At 32.1% G+C, this 18053-nt stretch overlaps 1 protein-coding gene across 1 annotated transcript in view; it reads right to left on the bottom strand.

Annotated features, from left to right (window-relative positions):
• Positions 1 to 563: 563 nt before the first annotated feature.
• Positions 564 to 18053, bottom strand: part of LOC145276963 (uncharacterized) — a 107307-nt gene continuing 89817 nt past the window's right edge. The window contains exons 4-6 of the mRNA XM_080128504.1: positions 13889 to 13987; positions 7328 to 7435; positions 564 to 910 (exon numbers count right to left, since the gene is read on the bottom strand). Coding sequence (XP_079984630.1) covers positions 803 to 910; positions 7328 to 7435; positions 13889 to 13987 — 315 coding nt within the window. The 3' untranslated portion in view covers positions 564 to 802. The remainder of the gene's footprint in view (positions 911 to 7327; positions 7436 to 13888; positions 13988 to 18053) is intronic.

Genomic DNA, 18053 nt, shown 5'->3' with positions numbered 1-18053 from the left:
ATATATTTTTATATAGGCCTTTTGAACAGCAAATATCGCTATTTAGCATTATTTTGAATACATTTGGCCTTATAAAATTATATTTGCCTTTTTCCAAAGCTTAACTTACGGACTTTCTTTAGAAAGAAAGCGGCAGACTATTATATTGGCGTTTCAGTATCAAAGAATGTTACTTTTCACAAAGACCTGTTATCGTTTACAGATGTACATGAAATCATTATTATTACTTTTTAATAATGGCTGATCAGAAATAAACTGAAACCTATTGACAAGTTTTTAATATGTCGACATAATCAACTCACTGTCTAGCATCAGTTTAACAAGATTGTATTATTGTAATATAAAATTATTGTGCGGTTTTACATAAGCTCTTGTTTTATTTTATATTATGCCATTTTACGGACATAAAAATATAGAAAGGTTCGTATATTATCAAATATTCCTCAGCATTTTATCCATAACAATACACACTTCAAAAACGGAATCAGAGATAAGTAATATGATATGCAGATAACTATTATATAAAATTACGTTTTTTTTAATCACGGTAATAAGAAATCATATCGACGGAACCTTTTATTTTGTGGTTGGAAAGTCTTTCGTAAAATGAGCATCATAAGCTACACAATGTAAAAAATCAATTGTTGCTGTATACTGGTCATATTGAAAACTGTCGAATACTTATAATATATATATATATATATATATATATATATATATATATATATATACATATATATATATGAACGTTGTTTTTTTTTTAATCTTTTGTATAAAGTATTCTCTGTAAAAATTTGAAAGCCTATGAAACTGGTTGGATGACATAATTCGCAGGAGGCGTTTCAATGTTTGTTGTAGTAACTGTCCTGGACGATGTGACAGTCGTTGAACTAGTACCGCTAGTCAATGCCTGAAAAAAGAAAATAAAAATAAGAACCATTAAATTTTATAAATAAATACATGTTTCTTTATGGGATGCTTGGTTTAAACATCGAGCGCGCGCGGATTGAGATAAGGTCAAAAATCAGAAAAATATATTTTTAAAAGAAATATAACCAAGCAAAAACCTTGCTTATCAACGACGTAAAGAGTGTCGAAAAACACGATCAGGGAAAAATAATAGTATCATTCGAGAAAGCAGGATTCTGGTTACAACTATTTACCTGGCGCCATTTGACGTCAACAATATACAGGGTGGGACAAAAATAATCTCACTTTTTAAATTCTTACTATGGCAATGCTGTTGCGGTTATTCACACAGTTTAAGTACATCCATGTTATTAATTAACTGCCATTTTGTTTTGCAGAATAAGTGGTGAATTATTAAAATTTTGGATGCTTAGATATCACGTGGGCAGGTAAACACCGTGCATTTTTCGTGGAAGATTTTCTCACCAACGGAGAATCTGTAACTGCAATCTTTAAAAAATTTCGCCTACCCTTTCACCTTGAGATTATTTTCTTTGGGATTATGCTAAGGGTTAGATATTTAAGCACGAACCAACAACCATTCATGGTTGAAAATTTGCCATTTGCAAAATAATAAATGACATTCCAGGGGAAATGACTAGGACACTTTAGGGAATGCTTACAGCAATGTATTGCAGATTGGCCACCTTGAAGATGTTATTTTAAAAAAATAGTTCATACAAAATAGCAATCATATAGCATTGTAAAGCATGTGATAATATGTTCTTGTCTACTTTTTTCAAAAAGTGCAGTTTATATCCAGAGATAACAGTGATCCTGACAACGCACTTGTCTGACTTCCGGTTGTGATATACTCAGTTTGTTTACTATTTATGCCTGTTGAGTTAACATTTATAGGGACGTTATTTTCGTCAATTCGTATGCTAATTTCTGGTAGCCTGAATGGAGAATGCAAGTCTACGTAGGCATGGGTGAGTAAGTCTAAACACCCGACGAATTATAATTATCACTTCCTACACTGAACATTGAGCGAGACATACTATTGCCATTTGATATAGAAAAAATGGTTTATATTTATTGACAATATTAACGTATGAAAATATTCATTTAAGAAATTAAAGCTGAGCAATACTTGAGGAATTAAGAAAACCTAAGCGCACAAAAGCAATATTCCGACTGCATGTCCTTGAATACTATATGCCTGTTTAATGTCCGTTTACTTATCATTTATAGATACTTTATTTCTATCGATTTCTGTGTTAATTTTTGGGAGCATGAGAATATAAAAATTATTTACGAAACTAAGAGAGACTTTTTACTAGGCTTGAATCTCAGAACTACTAGTAATTATTTATTCCTAAAAAACGGGTGATTGCGTACATATGAAACGCTAGTGTTTGTAAGTACAAAATTGTTGTTCATATATATTTATGATATTATATATATATATATATATATATATATATATATATATATATATATATATATATATATATATATATAACCCGGCACACCATTCCCTCCCTGATTTTCCTTTGCGGACAGACGCCACACTAGATGATTTGAAAATGACCCCTTCTTAGTTACATGATATCATAAAAAAAAACCTAGACACCTTAAAAGAATGTGGACCCGATCTCATCCCGGCTGTGCTATTAAAAATATCCACTGAGGTTGCTCCAGTTCTCGCCCAAACTTTATAACAAATGCCTTAACGAATCTTACTTTTCTGACTTCTGGGAAACCGCTTCTGTGGTACCAGTTTTGAAGAATTCTGGCGAAAGAACTGAATCATTAAATTATCGCTCTATTAGTAGCCTTCTCCTGCTTTTCGCCAAAATATTTGAACCCTTAATTAATCAAGCTCTAGTCCCTTACTTTACAGCTGCTAAATTCCTGATCGACAATCAGTATGGATTTAGGCAAGCCCGTTCTACAGCAGATATCCTAACTGTAATCGCTGAATATATTCCCTTTATTGGACTAAATAGAGGAGGGTAGAGCGATAGCTCTCGATATCTCTAAGGCTTTTTACAGGGTATAGCACGATGTTCTTCTAAGGAAAATTCGATCATATGGTATCACTGGAAGAATACATAATGTAATTAAATCCTTCTTAAGTAAGAAAAAATCCAGGTTGTCCTCGACGGTCGTACATCTAAACAATATGATATAAATGCAGGAGTACCTCAGGGGTCTAGCCTTGGACCTTTATTATTCCTGATAGTTATAAATGACCTCCATGATAAAATTGATTCTGAGATGGGTATATTTGCTGATGGCACTACGCTCTATACCAGGTACGTTGTGAAAACAAATGAACACATATCTAAGTAAATGCAGAAACACTAGAGGATGACATCCAATCTGTAGTCGAATGGGGACAAAAATGGATGCCAAGACTAAGCCTGTTCCCTTCAATAATTACAAAAAAAACTTCTCTACCACCAATAGCAATGGTCAGGAGCAAATTACCCAAAAGTACTTCCTTTAAACACTTCGACCTTACATTTACAGCGAATATGAACTGGAATAGATACATTGAGAGTATTCCCAATGCTGCTGCGGAGAAGGTGGGCTCTCTCTCTACCGTGCAAGGAACTACTTACGCCTGAAAGTATCCTGTACCTCTATAAAGCCAGCATTTGCTCATGTATAGAGTACTGTTATTACATTTGGGCTGGTGGATCTGATACTTGTCTCTCACTCCTGATCTGGGTTCAAAAGAGGGTCGCCAACCTGATAGGTCCTGAACTGTCATCTAGGCTTCAGCCTCTCTCCCATCGACGAAATATTGCATCCCTCTGTCTGTTTTACATATACTTTAATGACGAATGCTCTGACGAACTACAAGCACTTGTATCCCCTCGATGTAAATACCCCCGAAAACCCCGACAACCAGCTAAATCGCACCCCTTAACAGTAGAGATCCCTAGGTATAAGAATGCCTTCTACTCCAATAGTTTCTTCGCCAGAACTGCTAGACTTTGGATGCCCCTTCTGGGATTCTGCTTTCCCAACTGCACTGACATGAGGAAGTTGAATTGTAATGCGAGAGACATCTTGCTACTCATCTCCCGTTATAATACCCCTGCAACTTATGTCCCCGATAGTAGACGTCTACTTCAAAGTGTCACTGTTCCTTGTTTGGGGTAAAAATTGAATTTTATATATATATATATATATATATATATATATATACATACATATATACAGAGAGAGAGAGAGAGACAGAGAGAGAGAGAGAGAGATTTGTTTTTTTTTTTCAAATGATAAATACGGTTAATAGTGGCTTCGCCACGAAGCTCATTTTTTATTTGCTTAGAAAGTCGCCCATAATTTATTTGGACGTATATAATATTTTTTTTATTTATTTAGTATGTTTTTTTTAACAGTAATCTACGTACACGCGTGTTTCAAGGTAAAGATAAGAGCAACAAATCTACATTTATAAGCGATAAAAATAAACAGTAACGTCATCTAGGGTTCATGGCGTAACGGTTAACGCGCCGGACTGTGGAAAACATGGTCTGAAGTTCGATCCCTAGAAACAGTCGAGCTACGCTGATGAGACGTAGTTACCTCAAAGCACGCGTGTACGTAGATTACTGCTTTAAAAATAATAAATAATATATATATATATATATATATATATATATATATATATACAATTATTTTTTTGTCGTTTGCATTAGCAATAATAGTAATATGAAAACACAGTCTGGTGTGATGATTTACTTAGCTAACTACGTTACTTCCTCATTTGATGGACATATTTTTAATTATATATATAATATTGTCGTAATAATATATATATATATATATATGTGTGTGTGTGTGTGTGTGTGTGTGTGTGTGTGATTATACATCTTTATTATTTACTTTCTGACATAAATGAATTCGAACATTAAAAAAATAAAGCTTATTTTGACCAAGAAATCAACAAACACATCTTAGGATTAGTAAGCCCTTCTACTACTCAGTGTCCACTTCTTACTACCTATATAACTCATTGTATAGCTAATTTGACTTTTACTTATAGTTTCTGATGTCACAATCAATAAACATCCGTCACAATAACAACCTACAATTGTAATTATGACGCTAGAATGTATATATATAAACAAGCCTACACGCAGTTACGCTTCACAGTCAGATAAACTATTCTAAAAAAAAATAAGGACTCTGAAGACTAGTACATAATGCACAATTATATTCATTTAAAGTGGAATAAAATAAAAGCTGAAAGAGAAAAAATGACGGGTATGAGAAAGTAAAAACAATAACAATAACGCATCAGACATTATCTCCCATGTAATCTACGGATTCTGGTCTATCGACTCATAGGGGTTAGACTTTACATATCTTAAAAGATAATAATCTTATGGGGTTAAATTGCACGAACGAGGTATATTTCATAGAACTATTCATTCCTCAAGCATTACTTTCAGTAAATTGATCTCATCATTGCGATTTATGAACGCTGCCTGGTTATCTGTCTCTTTATCGTGAAACGCTAAATCATGCTGAACTCAAAATAACTGATAGTTGCTAAATCTGCAATTACAGAAAATAGAGTTGTTTATTAAAAGTTCGCTCCCTATAAAAAACTCTCTATATGTAACAAAACAAGCACTGCAATTTATCCTCCTTACTAATGAAAAACTTCAAGTAATATCCGAAGAGATATCATTTAAATTAATATAATATAGATACTGTCAGATTAAGATTGTATGTGTCTGTATGGCTCATACGACCAGCTTTAAACACAGTATATATTGATTGTTGTACTGTACAAATTAGGAAACTCCTCATCCAGAATAAAACTGCTAAGACAGTCGACATTGTTTAAAAAAGAAATTGTTTTAAACAATTTCGACATCAAATTCAGAAAATTGTCAGTACTGTATAACGTGTATACTACATGAAGTATAAATCCCCTTAACTTAAACCATAGTTTGTATATTAAATGCTCTTCCCACTCGGTACTCTGATCGATTGTTTCTTGAAATTTAAAACTGAATGCTTTTTTCAAGTGCACGTTTATCATTGCCAAGTGCGTCATCTAAATCACCTCGTATACTTGATAAGAATGTATCTGCAAACAATATTTAACTCCGAAGTAATGCAGAAGAGAAAGCATGCTATATATACAGTGCTGGACAAACACTTATTGCAAGACATTAAAAATCCAGGTACTGATAGCAGATTATAATTTATTTTGCGCTGCTATACTAAACTAATAATAAATACGATTCTGAAGTACAAACATATTATACAGTTATAAGTCTTATTAATATAATACGTTATGTACCCGTCTTTTTTCTTTAGTATTATCAGTCGGATGTCGGATATATAAGTGTGTATTGTGCAAGGCCGAAAAAGTGTTGTTTTTTTATGAACCACCATTTAACTGCTAGCCAATAGTGAGTTCGAGTAAGCATTCATTTTCCACTGCGCAGTGTCCATAAATAAGCATCCAAACCTTGTGAATATTTTGGGGTGCTTTTACTTTCATGAGGTCGGAGAATTAGTAATTATACGCCAAGCTACACCAATGACCAAAGAATGGTATTTAGATATTTTCAAAAAATCGTCAAACATTTACTGTTAGAAACAATAATTACGCCAAAAAGAATAAATACAATCCTGTACTTAAGAATAAAGTAGAAAACATTAAATATTTATTTATATTTTTTATTTGGCACAGGTTTGATTACCAACTTGACATGTGCAGAGTCACAGACTCCACAAATATTGAACGTTTGTGAAAATTATTAACTCGGTCATAGAATAAACAAATCTTTGTGTTTTTCTTTGAAATAGTAACTAATAAAATTTATTATGTTCAACATAAAGTCTGTGCAGTTTCATTAAGATGCACTGAATTGTTTCCGAGATATTGGCATCTAAGATGACGTCAAATATATAAGCTTTATTACTTGAAAATAATTTTAATTTCCTTTTTTATATGGTAAAGCCAAAAAGAAATCATTGTTTGTTGTTTGTAATCCGATTAATTATGTTGAAGACACGATGTATTTATATTATGAAATTGGAATTCATAATTGAGATGATTATTATTGATTTATTTATCTTATTGTGAACTATTATCGCCATCTTTTAGTTGTTGTTTCACGGCGTTTCGACCAACTATTCCTCTGACCTTCATCGGGTGGTAACTGTGACGGGATAGGAACTCAGAATCTCCTATAATAATAGCTGAGCGAAACGTCGTGAAACAACTTAAAAGATGACGATAATAGTCTGCAATAAAATAAATTAATTACGATGTATTTAATTAATATATATATATATATATATATATATATATGGATGACTACACCCCCCACACACATATATATATATATATATATAAAATAGAGCTTGTACTTACCATTTTTTCATGATGTTTAATAAGTGCCAAGACTAAAATGGCATAAATTACCATCAGTGCCAATAAGAAGATTACGAGGGCGATACTCACGCCAAAATAACTGTTAAGCTAAAATAAAAACAAAAATAAATTAATACATATGTCAATATTGATATCATTTAATCACTTATGCCGTGCGTAAAACTTTACATAAATGTTCTCGTAAATATATTGTTGGGTGATACCTTATCTATATAATCAACAGGAAAGTACAACATACTATAATAAAAACACAGAATTTGGGATTAAAAACAGAAAGTATCATGATAATAGGAAAATCTTTAAAATAAAATGACAATAATATAAATACAAATATAATTACGATAATACAAATAATATTATACCATGGTGTTAACATGTTCTTTGTCAAAGATTGTATGCATCTCACAGTCATCTTAAGAAAAATATGATCGTAGTTTCGGAGATTGCAGTATACCATTCTGCGCACAAATGATCTGTGAACACTGGCTCACATAACGATTGAACTGCACCGTCATGACTCTCTGGCAGGGACATATTAAATGATGAGAAATATAGCGCCTTCTAAAAGTGAGAAGATGATGCTTCTCAGAACTACATAGAACTATACTCTAGCCGGACAAAAGCAAAATTACAAACTTAAAAATAGCCGCGACTCTGCAAGAATAACTGTTGATGGCCCATCTTTGACTAGACGCAATAAATATGAGTAAAAGTGCCTATCAAGGGAAGAAAAAGAAGAAGAAAAAGAAGAAGAGTATAGAAATAGTGAAAATGACACCCTTATCTTCTATATTAATAAAAGAGTACATGTATGTCTGTGTAAATATGTAACAGTTAGGTTTTATATTATCAGTTACATAACACTGAAACTCCGGGGACATAATATTCAGGCACCAAGGATGCTTTCTAGCGAGTACTATCTTTGTTTACATAATTGTATATCGCGTACAGACACCGGCAAATTTACATTAAAAAAGGCCATTCCAACTAGCCGATATGTTTTTTTTTAATGTGCTTGCGTATATTCGTTTCATTTATTACAAGTTCTTTGGAAAATACCATCAGTCTGGAACGCTAGATGTTTTAATTTCAATTCTAGCTTCTGACAATGCATTATTCATGTCTTTGCTTGGTTGTTTTTGTTTTACGGCATATCAACCTTTTGCAGGTTATTTAATGCCGAATCTTGTGATTTTCAGGAACGATTTGTTAATGAAGTATATTTGTTTTTTAATTCCGATTCTATTTAATCCATAGATGGGACCCTAACAGGTACTACCATTCCGGGACAGAGTGGACCTGGGCGCAATAGCAATTAAAGGGTGGCTCCACACTCCCCAAGGCACGCAAGCTGGGACCTTACCATTGGATATAGTTTTAGGTCATATCCAGGACCGTATTTTTTTCATGTCTTTCTATAATTAAATAAAAGAATATAATAATGCGTAAGCGTTACTCGCGGTTTTGAATTTATAAATAAGAACAAAAACCTATATATATACCTTCTTTTAAATTATTCATTTATCGATTTAAAAAACAAATATTACTTCCAAATCAAAAAATAACGCTTCCGAACGCGTGTGATTGTCTTTATTTTTTATAAAAAACAAAATTCCAGACATTAACTCAAATATGCGAAGACATATCTATATATCTTTTTTATTGTTATTCTTAGACCGATTTGATCAATTTTTTTATTACATTTATTAATAATTATTAATTTCAAATAAGCATTCGGTATTTTTTGCATTGTACGCACCATATCACATTTTAGATAGGATTTTAAAGTTAAATAAAAGGTATATGGTATATTTATATTTTATTAACTGGTTCGTTAAAAAGCTTCCCTCCCATGTTAAGAATGACTTTTTAAATAATAAAGTTATCCTTTCAGCATAATTTGTACACTGTACAAGTACCAAAAATTCTAACGTTTCGGATGCGTACGTTTTGCTTTCAAACTTTACATTTACGCAAACATCCCTATATATATATATATATATATATATATATATATATATATATCGATTAGATAAACCAATATTAATAACAAACAAAAACTGCTATTTTTTTCTGAATGAGTGCGTTTTTATTACTTTAAATTTTTCTGATAGAGCGTTCTTCACCGGATATTATGTCAACAAAAAAATACAGGTTTATTTCTTTGATAAAAATTTCCTTATGTTCGCAAGCCTGCTCGTGGTTGGGTTTTTTTATGAAAATTTCCTGAAACATTTACTGCGTTCAAATAATTTTCAGACGATTATAACACACAATAGACGTTTATTTTCATGGAAAATTAATTTTTCGTAACTAATAAATTATACATAATCATTAGATTTTTGAATAAAATTCCTTTCTTCACATTTTGCAGTTTTCGTAACAAAGTTCAACATTCATTGTAATGAATGAAATCAATCACAATTTTAGACGAATACATTCCATAATTTTAAGGAAATCTTGAACGACAGGGGCCAAATTATCAGTTCTGTTGTCCATTATTTTTACAACCACTGTTCGTTTCCAGTTGAATAGTCTAATCCTGTGAATATGATTTGCAAAACAACAAAAACAAAAAAATAACATGTATTCACCATTGTGAATTTATGTTTCATCTATTTTATTATAGTGTATGAGGACAATAAAATTAAAATACCACCTGGAAACGCCTGGTACTTCAGCTAGTATCTATATATTATACCAACCTAAAATATATAATTTTATAAATTAATATGTAACTTCTGTTTGATTCTTTAAATTGTATCGGTTTCTTTGATTCGTTTTGGAATGATGTATTTATAGGAGAAATACAATTGTATGAGTAAATGTTGTCACCTGCCAAAACCTGTATCAGAAGCGATGCTCTGCAAGCATCAGAACTCGAACACAACACGCCGAACATCGAGCAAAACTGATATTCACTTAATCATGACCGGATCGATCGCAGCTACAGAAATGTTAGGTTGCCCATCTTTTAAGGGGTGCATTTTAAGAGATGTTGCGATTGATCAGAGCGTATTTATCTCGTCACACTTTAGATGACAGTCGTAACGCTCTGATAAAATGATGTAAGCATTCGCAGCCTGATTTTGTATGGACCGTAATTTGCTCGTTTGATTGATCATATCAACATTTTTTTCATATTAACATCATTTTATTAAAAGTGATTCATCTCTTAATATGATCAATTAAACGAGCAACTTACGCTCCAAGCTAAATCAGTCTGCGAATCCTATACTTACTTAAAGGCGGTCCTTATTTAAATACATGGCGTTTAGCAGCATCTAGTGCTTAGAAATACCCCAGAATGGCAGTGGTCGAAATCAAGTAGTGCACTTTTATTCTGGTCCTCTTGACATAACTTAAAAGGAAGCAAAGTTATAAAAGATGTCGCGTAAGTATGAGTATATATATATATATATATATATATATATATATATATATATATATATATATATATATATATATACAAACATTTCAGCCCGGCGATGCTCGGGTGTTTGGAGGTGTATGTTGAGCAAAGAAAAACGGTATGTTTTAAAACTTTGGCCCCTATTGTTTTTGGCTCAAATCCAGTTATTAAGTTAGATCCATGTCTAATGAACCTATATATAAAATTTCAACTCTTTGAACCCAGAATTGTGGGAGGAATTTGGTAGAGTTCTACAAGGTCAAATCGTTGAACTTTAACCCATTAACAGCCGAATTTCTGGCCGAAAATGGATTACAAAGATTTTCCCAAATCTCAGTATTCTGTATATCAAATTTCGAGTCTGCAGACTGAAAATTGAGAGAGTTATTGTGTAGGGAAATGTACACGGACACACACGCACAGACATGTTCACTTTTACATATATATATATATATATATATATATATATATATATATATATATATATATATATATACAGTGGGTAGCTAAAGTATTTGGTACATTGGTTTTTTCGTATTTCTCAAAAAGTAAGAAGTTAATTTGAATGAAATTTACGCTCAATATTTAAACAGATGTTATTAATGTAAAAATACAACGGAATGGAGATATACTTAGAATATCAAGGAATTGAAGAAAGTTTTCCAAGAAGAATGGTTGAAATTACCAGCAAGTCCTTGTAAAAAAAAACTAGTAGGCAGTTATGGAAAGCGTTTGGAGGCTGCGAGGCAGAACAAAAGATATGCAACTAATAAATGTGTTAAATTCCTTTGCATATGGGTAATTAGACTTTTTTGTTAATAAATATTTGTCAACTATGTATACCATCATTCCGCTATGTATTTAGAAAAACTAAACTTTTCAAAATTTGAGTGTAAATTTCATCCAAATTATGGTTCACTAAAGGAATAAAGGTACTCCTGCAGTATTTTACCCACCGATTTCACGATCTTAGCCGAGCGTTGATCGACATCCGTCGGAAAACGCCGGAACATGGCGAGCGGTACGATACTCTATCAGCCAATCAGGGCGCTTCAAACGAACGCGCAGCAGACGAATAATTTTCATTGAAATTACACACATAGCGTTTCATTTCAGTTATTTTATTGTTCAAAGTAAAAATACACAGCCTTTCATTTCAGCTATTTAATTTAGCGATAAAAAAAACAAAAAACCGGGAGCTGTTGGAAACATATTTATGCGAATTTATGTGGAGACAAAAATTTGGACACAACCCTTTTGTCTCCATAATAAATCAAATCGCGGAAGGCTACCCGGTTTGGGAAGGAGCTTCTTTCCACATCCTCTGAAAACCCTTTGCTCCCTACTTTGCCTCTACAGTCAGTAGAAAATCTTCCAGTCGGAACTAAAGATAAACAGTAATTGTTGTGTCCCCCCCCCTACAAACATTACTGAAAAAAAAAAAAAAAATTGTTGTTACTGTTTAATAACGTTTTGTTAAAAACAAACAAAAAAAAACATTGAAGTGTTTATTACTGTTGCTTACCCCCCCCCCCAAAAAAAAGCTATCGGAAAACAAAATGAACCAAAAAAAATATTCAACAAAATAAATTTATTTTACTTTAAAAAAAACTTACGGTAAGTGTTTGTGATTTATTTTATCCAACTTTTTTGTATTAATTTTATCCATTTTGTTGTGCGTGTGTGTGTAATATCTTTTCCTTGTAATGTTGTTGCTATTCACATACTTTTAGCGTTCTTGCACCGTAGTAGATCCGAATTCTCGGCTTTCGTCGGCGTTAACGCCGAAAGCGTTCGTCAACGCTCGGCTAAGATCGTGAAATCGGTGGGTAAAATACTGCAGGAGTACCGCGAGGCAGAACAAAAGATATGCAACTAATAAATGTGTTAAATTCCTTTGCATATGGGTAATTAGACTTTTTTGTTAATAAATATTTGTCAACTATGTATATCATCATTCCGCTATGTATTTAGAAAAACTAAACTTTTCAAAATTTGAGTGTAAATTTCATCCAAATTATGGTTCACTAAAGGAATAAATTCATTAGTAGAATATGTTATACTAAATACCTCTTTTATGAGTTATTGGTCTTAATGTCAGGACAAGAAGTTATTTTATTCTGATGGAGTGACCAGATAAGTGCTTTACCATGACTTCAGGAGAAGTCGCACAGTTCGTCCTATGAGTCAATCTAAAGCTGTATCGAGAGGATCTGATTTTGGCTTTGAATGTAATATTTTTTTAAATATTTACTCCGGGTTCATCTAGTAGCATGTTATGTTTTCTTGATACGCTCTTCTGTAGAGAGACTGGCGACACTTGCAGATGGTGTTTTGTAGGTAATCTAAACCCATTTCAGCTGTTTTGTAAAATTTCCAATCGGATTATTTAAACCTTTCCAATCGGATTGTATACAACGTCACGCTGGACTTATTTTGGAATACATTCTATCTAAAGAACTATTTTTCATTTTGGATCAACTCAAGAGGAGCTTCATTTAAGCTGAAATATTAAGCACGGTTTGTTTTTATATTAGTTTTTTTACATATCCAAAATTTTTTCATTTTTTTATTTGGCAATTTGTAACTACAATAAATTGCGGTTACACTTAATGCCTTAACTAGCATTGCTACAAATATTATTTGCTGATTTTTTTTATGTCCTCTGATGAGATGAAGAATAATAAGAATAGCATTTTTTTAAACTCTGCGGAATAAGGATTTTGTAATATTTTTTGGAGTATTCAGACGAACAATAAATTTTGATTGTAAATTTCAACTTACAGTTTTAATTTTCTTTCTCTTATATATATATATATATATATATATATATATATAATTCTTAAAATGTAATTATCCACTGACACGTGTTTCGTCGTCTACGACTCATCAGAGTGGCTGTATCTAGCGTGATTCGAAATCGGGACCCAACGGTAATGAGCCTAAACCCTTACCCCTGGACCCTCTCGCCAGCTGTCTGGATACATCGTGATTTACTTAGATGTTGTTTTGTTTTGTTTTTAGCGATATGTTTTGAATGAATTCAATATATATATATATATATATATATATATATATATATATATATATATATGTATATATATATGTGTGTGTGTGTGTTTACTTACGTTTATGATGTCATACGTTCGGGCAATAAGACAATACTGTACAAAGAGGATAAACGAAGAAATCATGCAAAATATGAGCAACAGTATCGTCATTGGAAGCTGAAAAAAAAACAATATGCATTAAATTAAAACATGTATACGTCATACAAATCGTGCAAGTTACAAGAATATTTGTGGTATATATACTTACTGTATATTCTACCGCATCTCATACGTCAGTAGAGCGTATTAAATGAAGTCAGTGCTCTTATTACAGGAAGAAGTGATCTCACAAAAAACATTTATGTTGATTTGTGTGCACAGAGTAAACTCATCCAATTGTAATTTCAAATTGTACACTCAACATCACAGAGATGTTGAGCTATATATATATATATATATATATATATATATATATATATATATAAAGATATATATAAAGATATATATATATATAAAGATAGATAGATAGATAGAAAATTTATTTATGTAATTTCAAATTGTACACTAACCATCACAGAGATGTTGAGCTATATATATATATATATATATATATATATATATATATATATATATATAAAGATGTATATATATAAAGATATATATACATATATATAAAGATATATATATATATATAAAGATATATATATATATATATATATATATATATAAAGATAGATAGATAGAAAATTCATAATTAAAATTAAAAATTAAAAATCTTTTTTCATAAGGTAGAACAAAACAAAATCAATAAATTTACGATCGTTTCGGAAACGATATTTTTATTGTGATAGACAGTGGGACTTGGACAATAAATTTATGATAGTTTTTTGGAACTATTTTCCTTTATATTTTAAATATTTTCCAGATACATCTGCCTTACTTAAAAATGCTAGGTCTATATTTGGTGTCTTTAAAAAAACACACAATATTTTTCAAAAAACTACCATAAAAATATTGTCCAAGACTCATTGTCTATCACAATAAAAATATCGTTTCAGAAACGATCGTACAATTTATTGATTTTGTTTTGTTTTCCTTATGAAACAGATCTTTAATTTTAAATTTTAATTATAAATTATCAATCATCTTACTCAATATTAAAATAGTTCTAGGATATACATATATATAAATATAAATATATATATATATATATATATATATATATATATATATATAATATACAAATGCGAGAATGAGGAGTAATATCGTTAATCTTAAACATAGAAAAGTAAAAGATAGTTGTTAAGACTGGAAAAAGAGGAAAAGATATTTAAGTAAAATATATAATAAATTTATAAGTTAAAATATTGGCACGTTAAAAAATGATTATATTATGTTATAAATTGAATTAAAAAATCTTAATGTTGCAATATTTTTAGTTATAAATTTATTGTATATTTTACTAGAATATCTTGACCTTTTTATTTCCAGTTTAAAAAACTAGTTCTTTACATTTCTATGTTTAAGCTTAACCATATTATTTTTAATGTTCGCATTTTTCTATTGTAATCAATGATTTTTCCAGGCTCTCAGTAAATTCACTTGTTCTTTCTGTAATTTGAGTCTTATTCTTTTTCCGTCAAAACATAAAATACACATATTGAATAACATTGAATGTACGGCATAAGTCTGCTTTCAATAAAATCCCTCAATTATCTCCCTTTCATGTTTCATTTCCTGTGTTTCACTTTTTACTTCTCTATTCGCGATAGCAGTGAATAAGTAGCAACAATTGTTGTGATGCGCTTGCTATGGAAACTAGTCATAAAAAACGGTGCTTACCTTCATACGTCTTTTTTTACGATTTTAGACACCAGTAAATTTATCATAACTTTTGTTTTACTGAACAGAAATTGAAATTTTTTTCACAATATAAATGAGAAGTTGATCTATAAACTGTAATAATTCTTTGAAATTTGCTCGAAAAATGAGTGATCGGTGAAGCTTTAAAGCATTTCTAAATGACTAAAACTGCCACTTTACAATATATTAAAACACTACCGTGTGTAAATTATATACATATATATATATTTAAATAAGGGAGTAGTCACCAACAATGTGTATTTTTTAACATTATTTTATTATTCCGTGTCTTGGTTTTTCATTGAGAATTATGTTTGGATCATTGTAATAATGTTTTAAAGTTATTGAAATCGTTTACGTACGCTTCAGACGGTCTGATGCGTCCTCGTCAGAAATTATTTTCAAATGTGTAAAAATGGCGATTTTCGTTAGTTTGAAGTTTTTCCAAGGGGTGGAGGCTTGTAAGTGTTTATTATACATTGGTATGCTTGTTTTTTTTTTTTTCTTTTTTTTTTTTTTGTCAAGGGAGATTTTGACCTGGCTGTAGTCGGTCAGTCGCAATTTCTTTCTGCTAATGTGTTTTTTCTTTTCCTTTAGGGTGGGGTAGGGTGTGTGTGTGTGTGCGTGTGTGTTTATGTGTGTGTGTGTGCGCGTGTGTGTGTTTGCTTTTATTGGTTTGGGAATGTGTATATTTTGGGGTCATTTGCTTTCTTAGGAAGGCGGCTGTGATCCGAGGTCGTTACTAATGTGTATGCGTAGGGAGGGGGGACTGGCTCTTCTGAAGTAAGGGTGGGGGTGCTTTCATTCTATTTTGATATTTATTTTTTGGATTCTTGGATTTTAATATTGTGATTTTTTCCTTTTAGTCTTATATTATGTTTGTTTAGAAAGAGGGGTGTATTTAAAATAGGGGATTTTTTTTTAATGTTTCTATTTATTTGTCTCCCCATGTGGGTATGGCTAGACCCAGGATCGGTTCCTAGTGTAGGGAAGATTTTGTTCCCCAGAGGGGGGGGGGCATTGGGGGTGTAGGTATGGGGGGTGATAGAAGGGAAGATAGTCGTTTCAGTCATGAGGGGATTCTCCTCCCCTGACTGAGGAGGGAGCGAGGTGTTGGAACAGATATTATACTACGGTTCTAGGTGTCTCCTAGTGTTGTTGGTTTCGAGGTTAAGTAGGGTTGGTATTGTTCAGTGTGTTGTATTAAAGATAGGGGTGTTATGTCTGTTTGTGGTTGTATGCGCGCACGTGTGTGTGTTTTAATGTGTCGATTCTGATTTAAGTGTGGGTGTGTGTATGTGTATGTGAATGGGACGAGTTTTGAGGAAGTTAGGATGTTTTAAAACACATCCTAACTTCCTCAAACCTCGTCCCACATACTACAAAAGGAGTTACAAAATGCAACAAACCGCGATGTGGAGTATGTGACATAATAATAGAAGGTAACACATACACATTAAAAAAACCAGCAAAAACATTCAAAATAAAAAAGGATCTAAATTGCACCTCCAGAAATGTAGTATATGCACTAAGATGCACAACATACAATAAATCCTACATAGGCGCCACCAAAAATTTCAGCAATAGAGTAGCCTTACATAAGAGCAACATCAAAATTGCAGATAACAGACACATCTATGTTTCAAAACACGTACACACATGCAGTGGAAACAGCTTCAAAATAATGCCAATCTTCCAAACAGACAATTATTTTTATTTACTTACACAAGAAAAAAACTTCATCACCAAATTCACTCCTGAACTGAACAGAACCTAATACCATCACACAAAAAGATGAAATGCAAGGTACACTCGCATGCACACCCATACACATACACATACACACACCCACACTTAAATCAGAATCGACACATTAAAACACACACACGTGCGCGCATACAACCACAAACAGACATAACACCCCTATCTTTAATACAACACACTGAACAATACCAACCCTACTTAACCTCGAAACCAACAACACTAGGAGACACCTAGAACCGTAGAATAATATCTGTTCCAACACCTCGCTCCCTCCTCAGTCAGGGGAGGAGAATCCCCTCATGACTGAAACGACTATCTTCCCTTCTATCATCCCCCCATACCTACACCCCCAATGCCCCCCCTCTGGGGAACAAAATCTTTCCTACACTAGGAACCGATCCTGGGTCTAGCCATACCCACATGGGGAGACAAATAAATAGAAACATAAAAAAAAAATCCCCTATTTTAAATACACCCCTCTTTCTAAACAAACATAATATAAGACTAAAAGGAAAAAATCACAATATTAAAATCCAAGAATCCAAAAAATAAATATCAAAATAGAATGAAAGCACCCCCACCCTTACTTCAGAAGAGTCAGTCCCCCCTCCCCTAC

The sequence above is a fragment of the Euprymna scolopes genome, chromosome 5 (assembly GCF_053919585.1).
Source record: "Euprymna scolopes isolate OS-2025 chromosome 5, ASM5391958v1, whole genome shotgun sequence".
Classification (NCBI taxonomy): domain Eukaryota; kingdom Metazoa; phylum Mollusca; class Cephalopoda; order Sepiida; family Sepiolidae; genus Euprymna; species Euprymna scolopes.
Note: the sequence above shows the minus strand (reverse complement) of the source record. Positions and strands in the feature narration are given on the sequence as shown.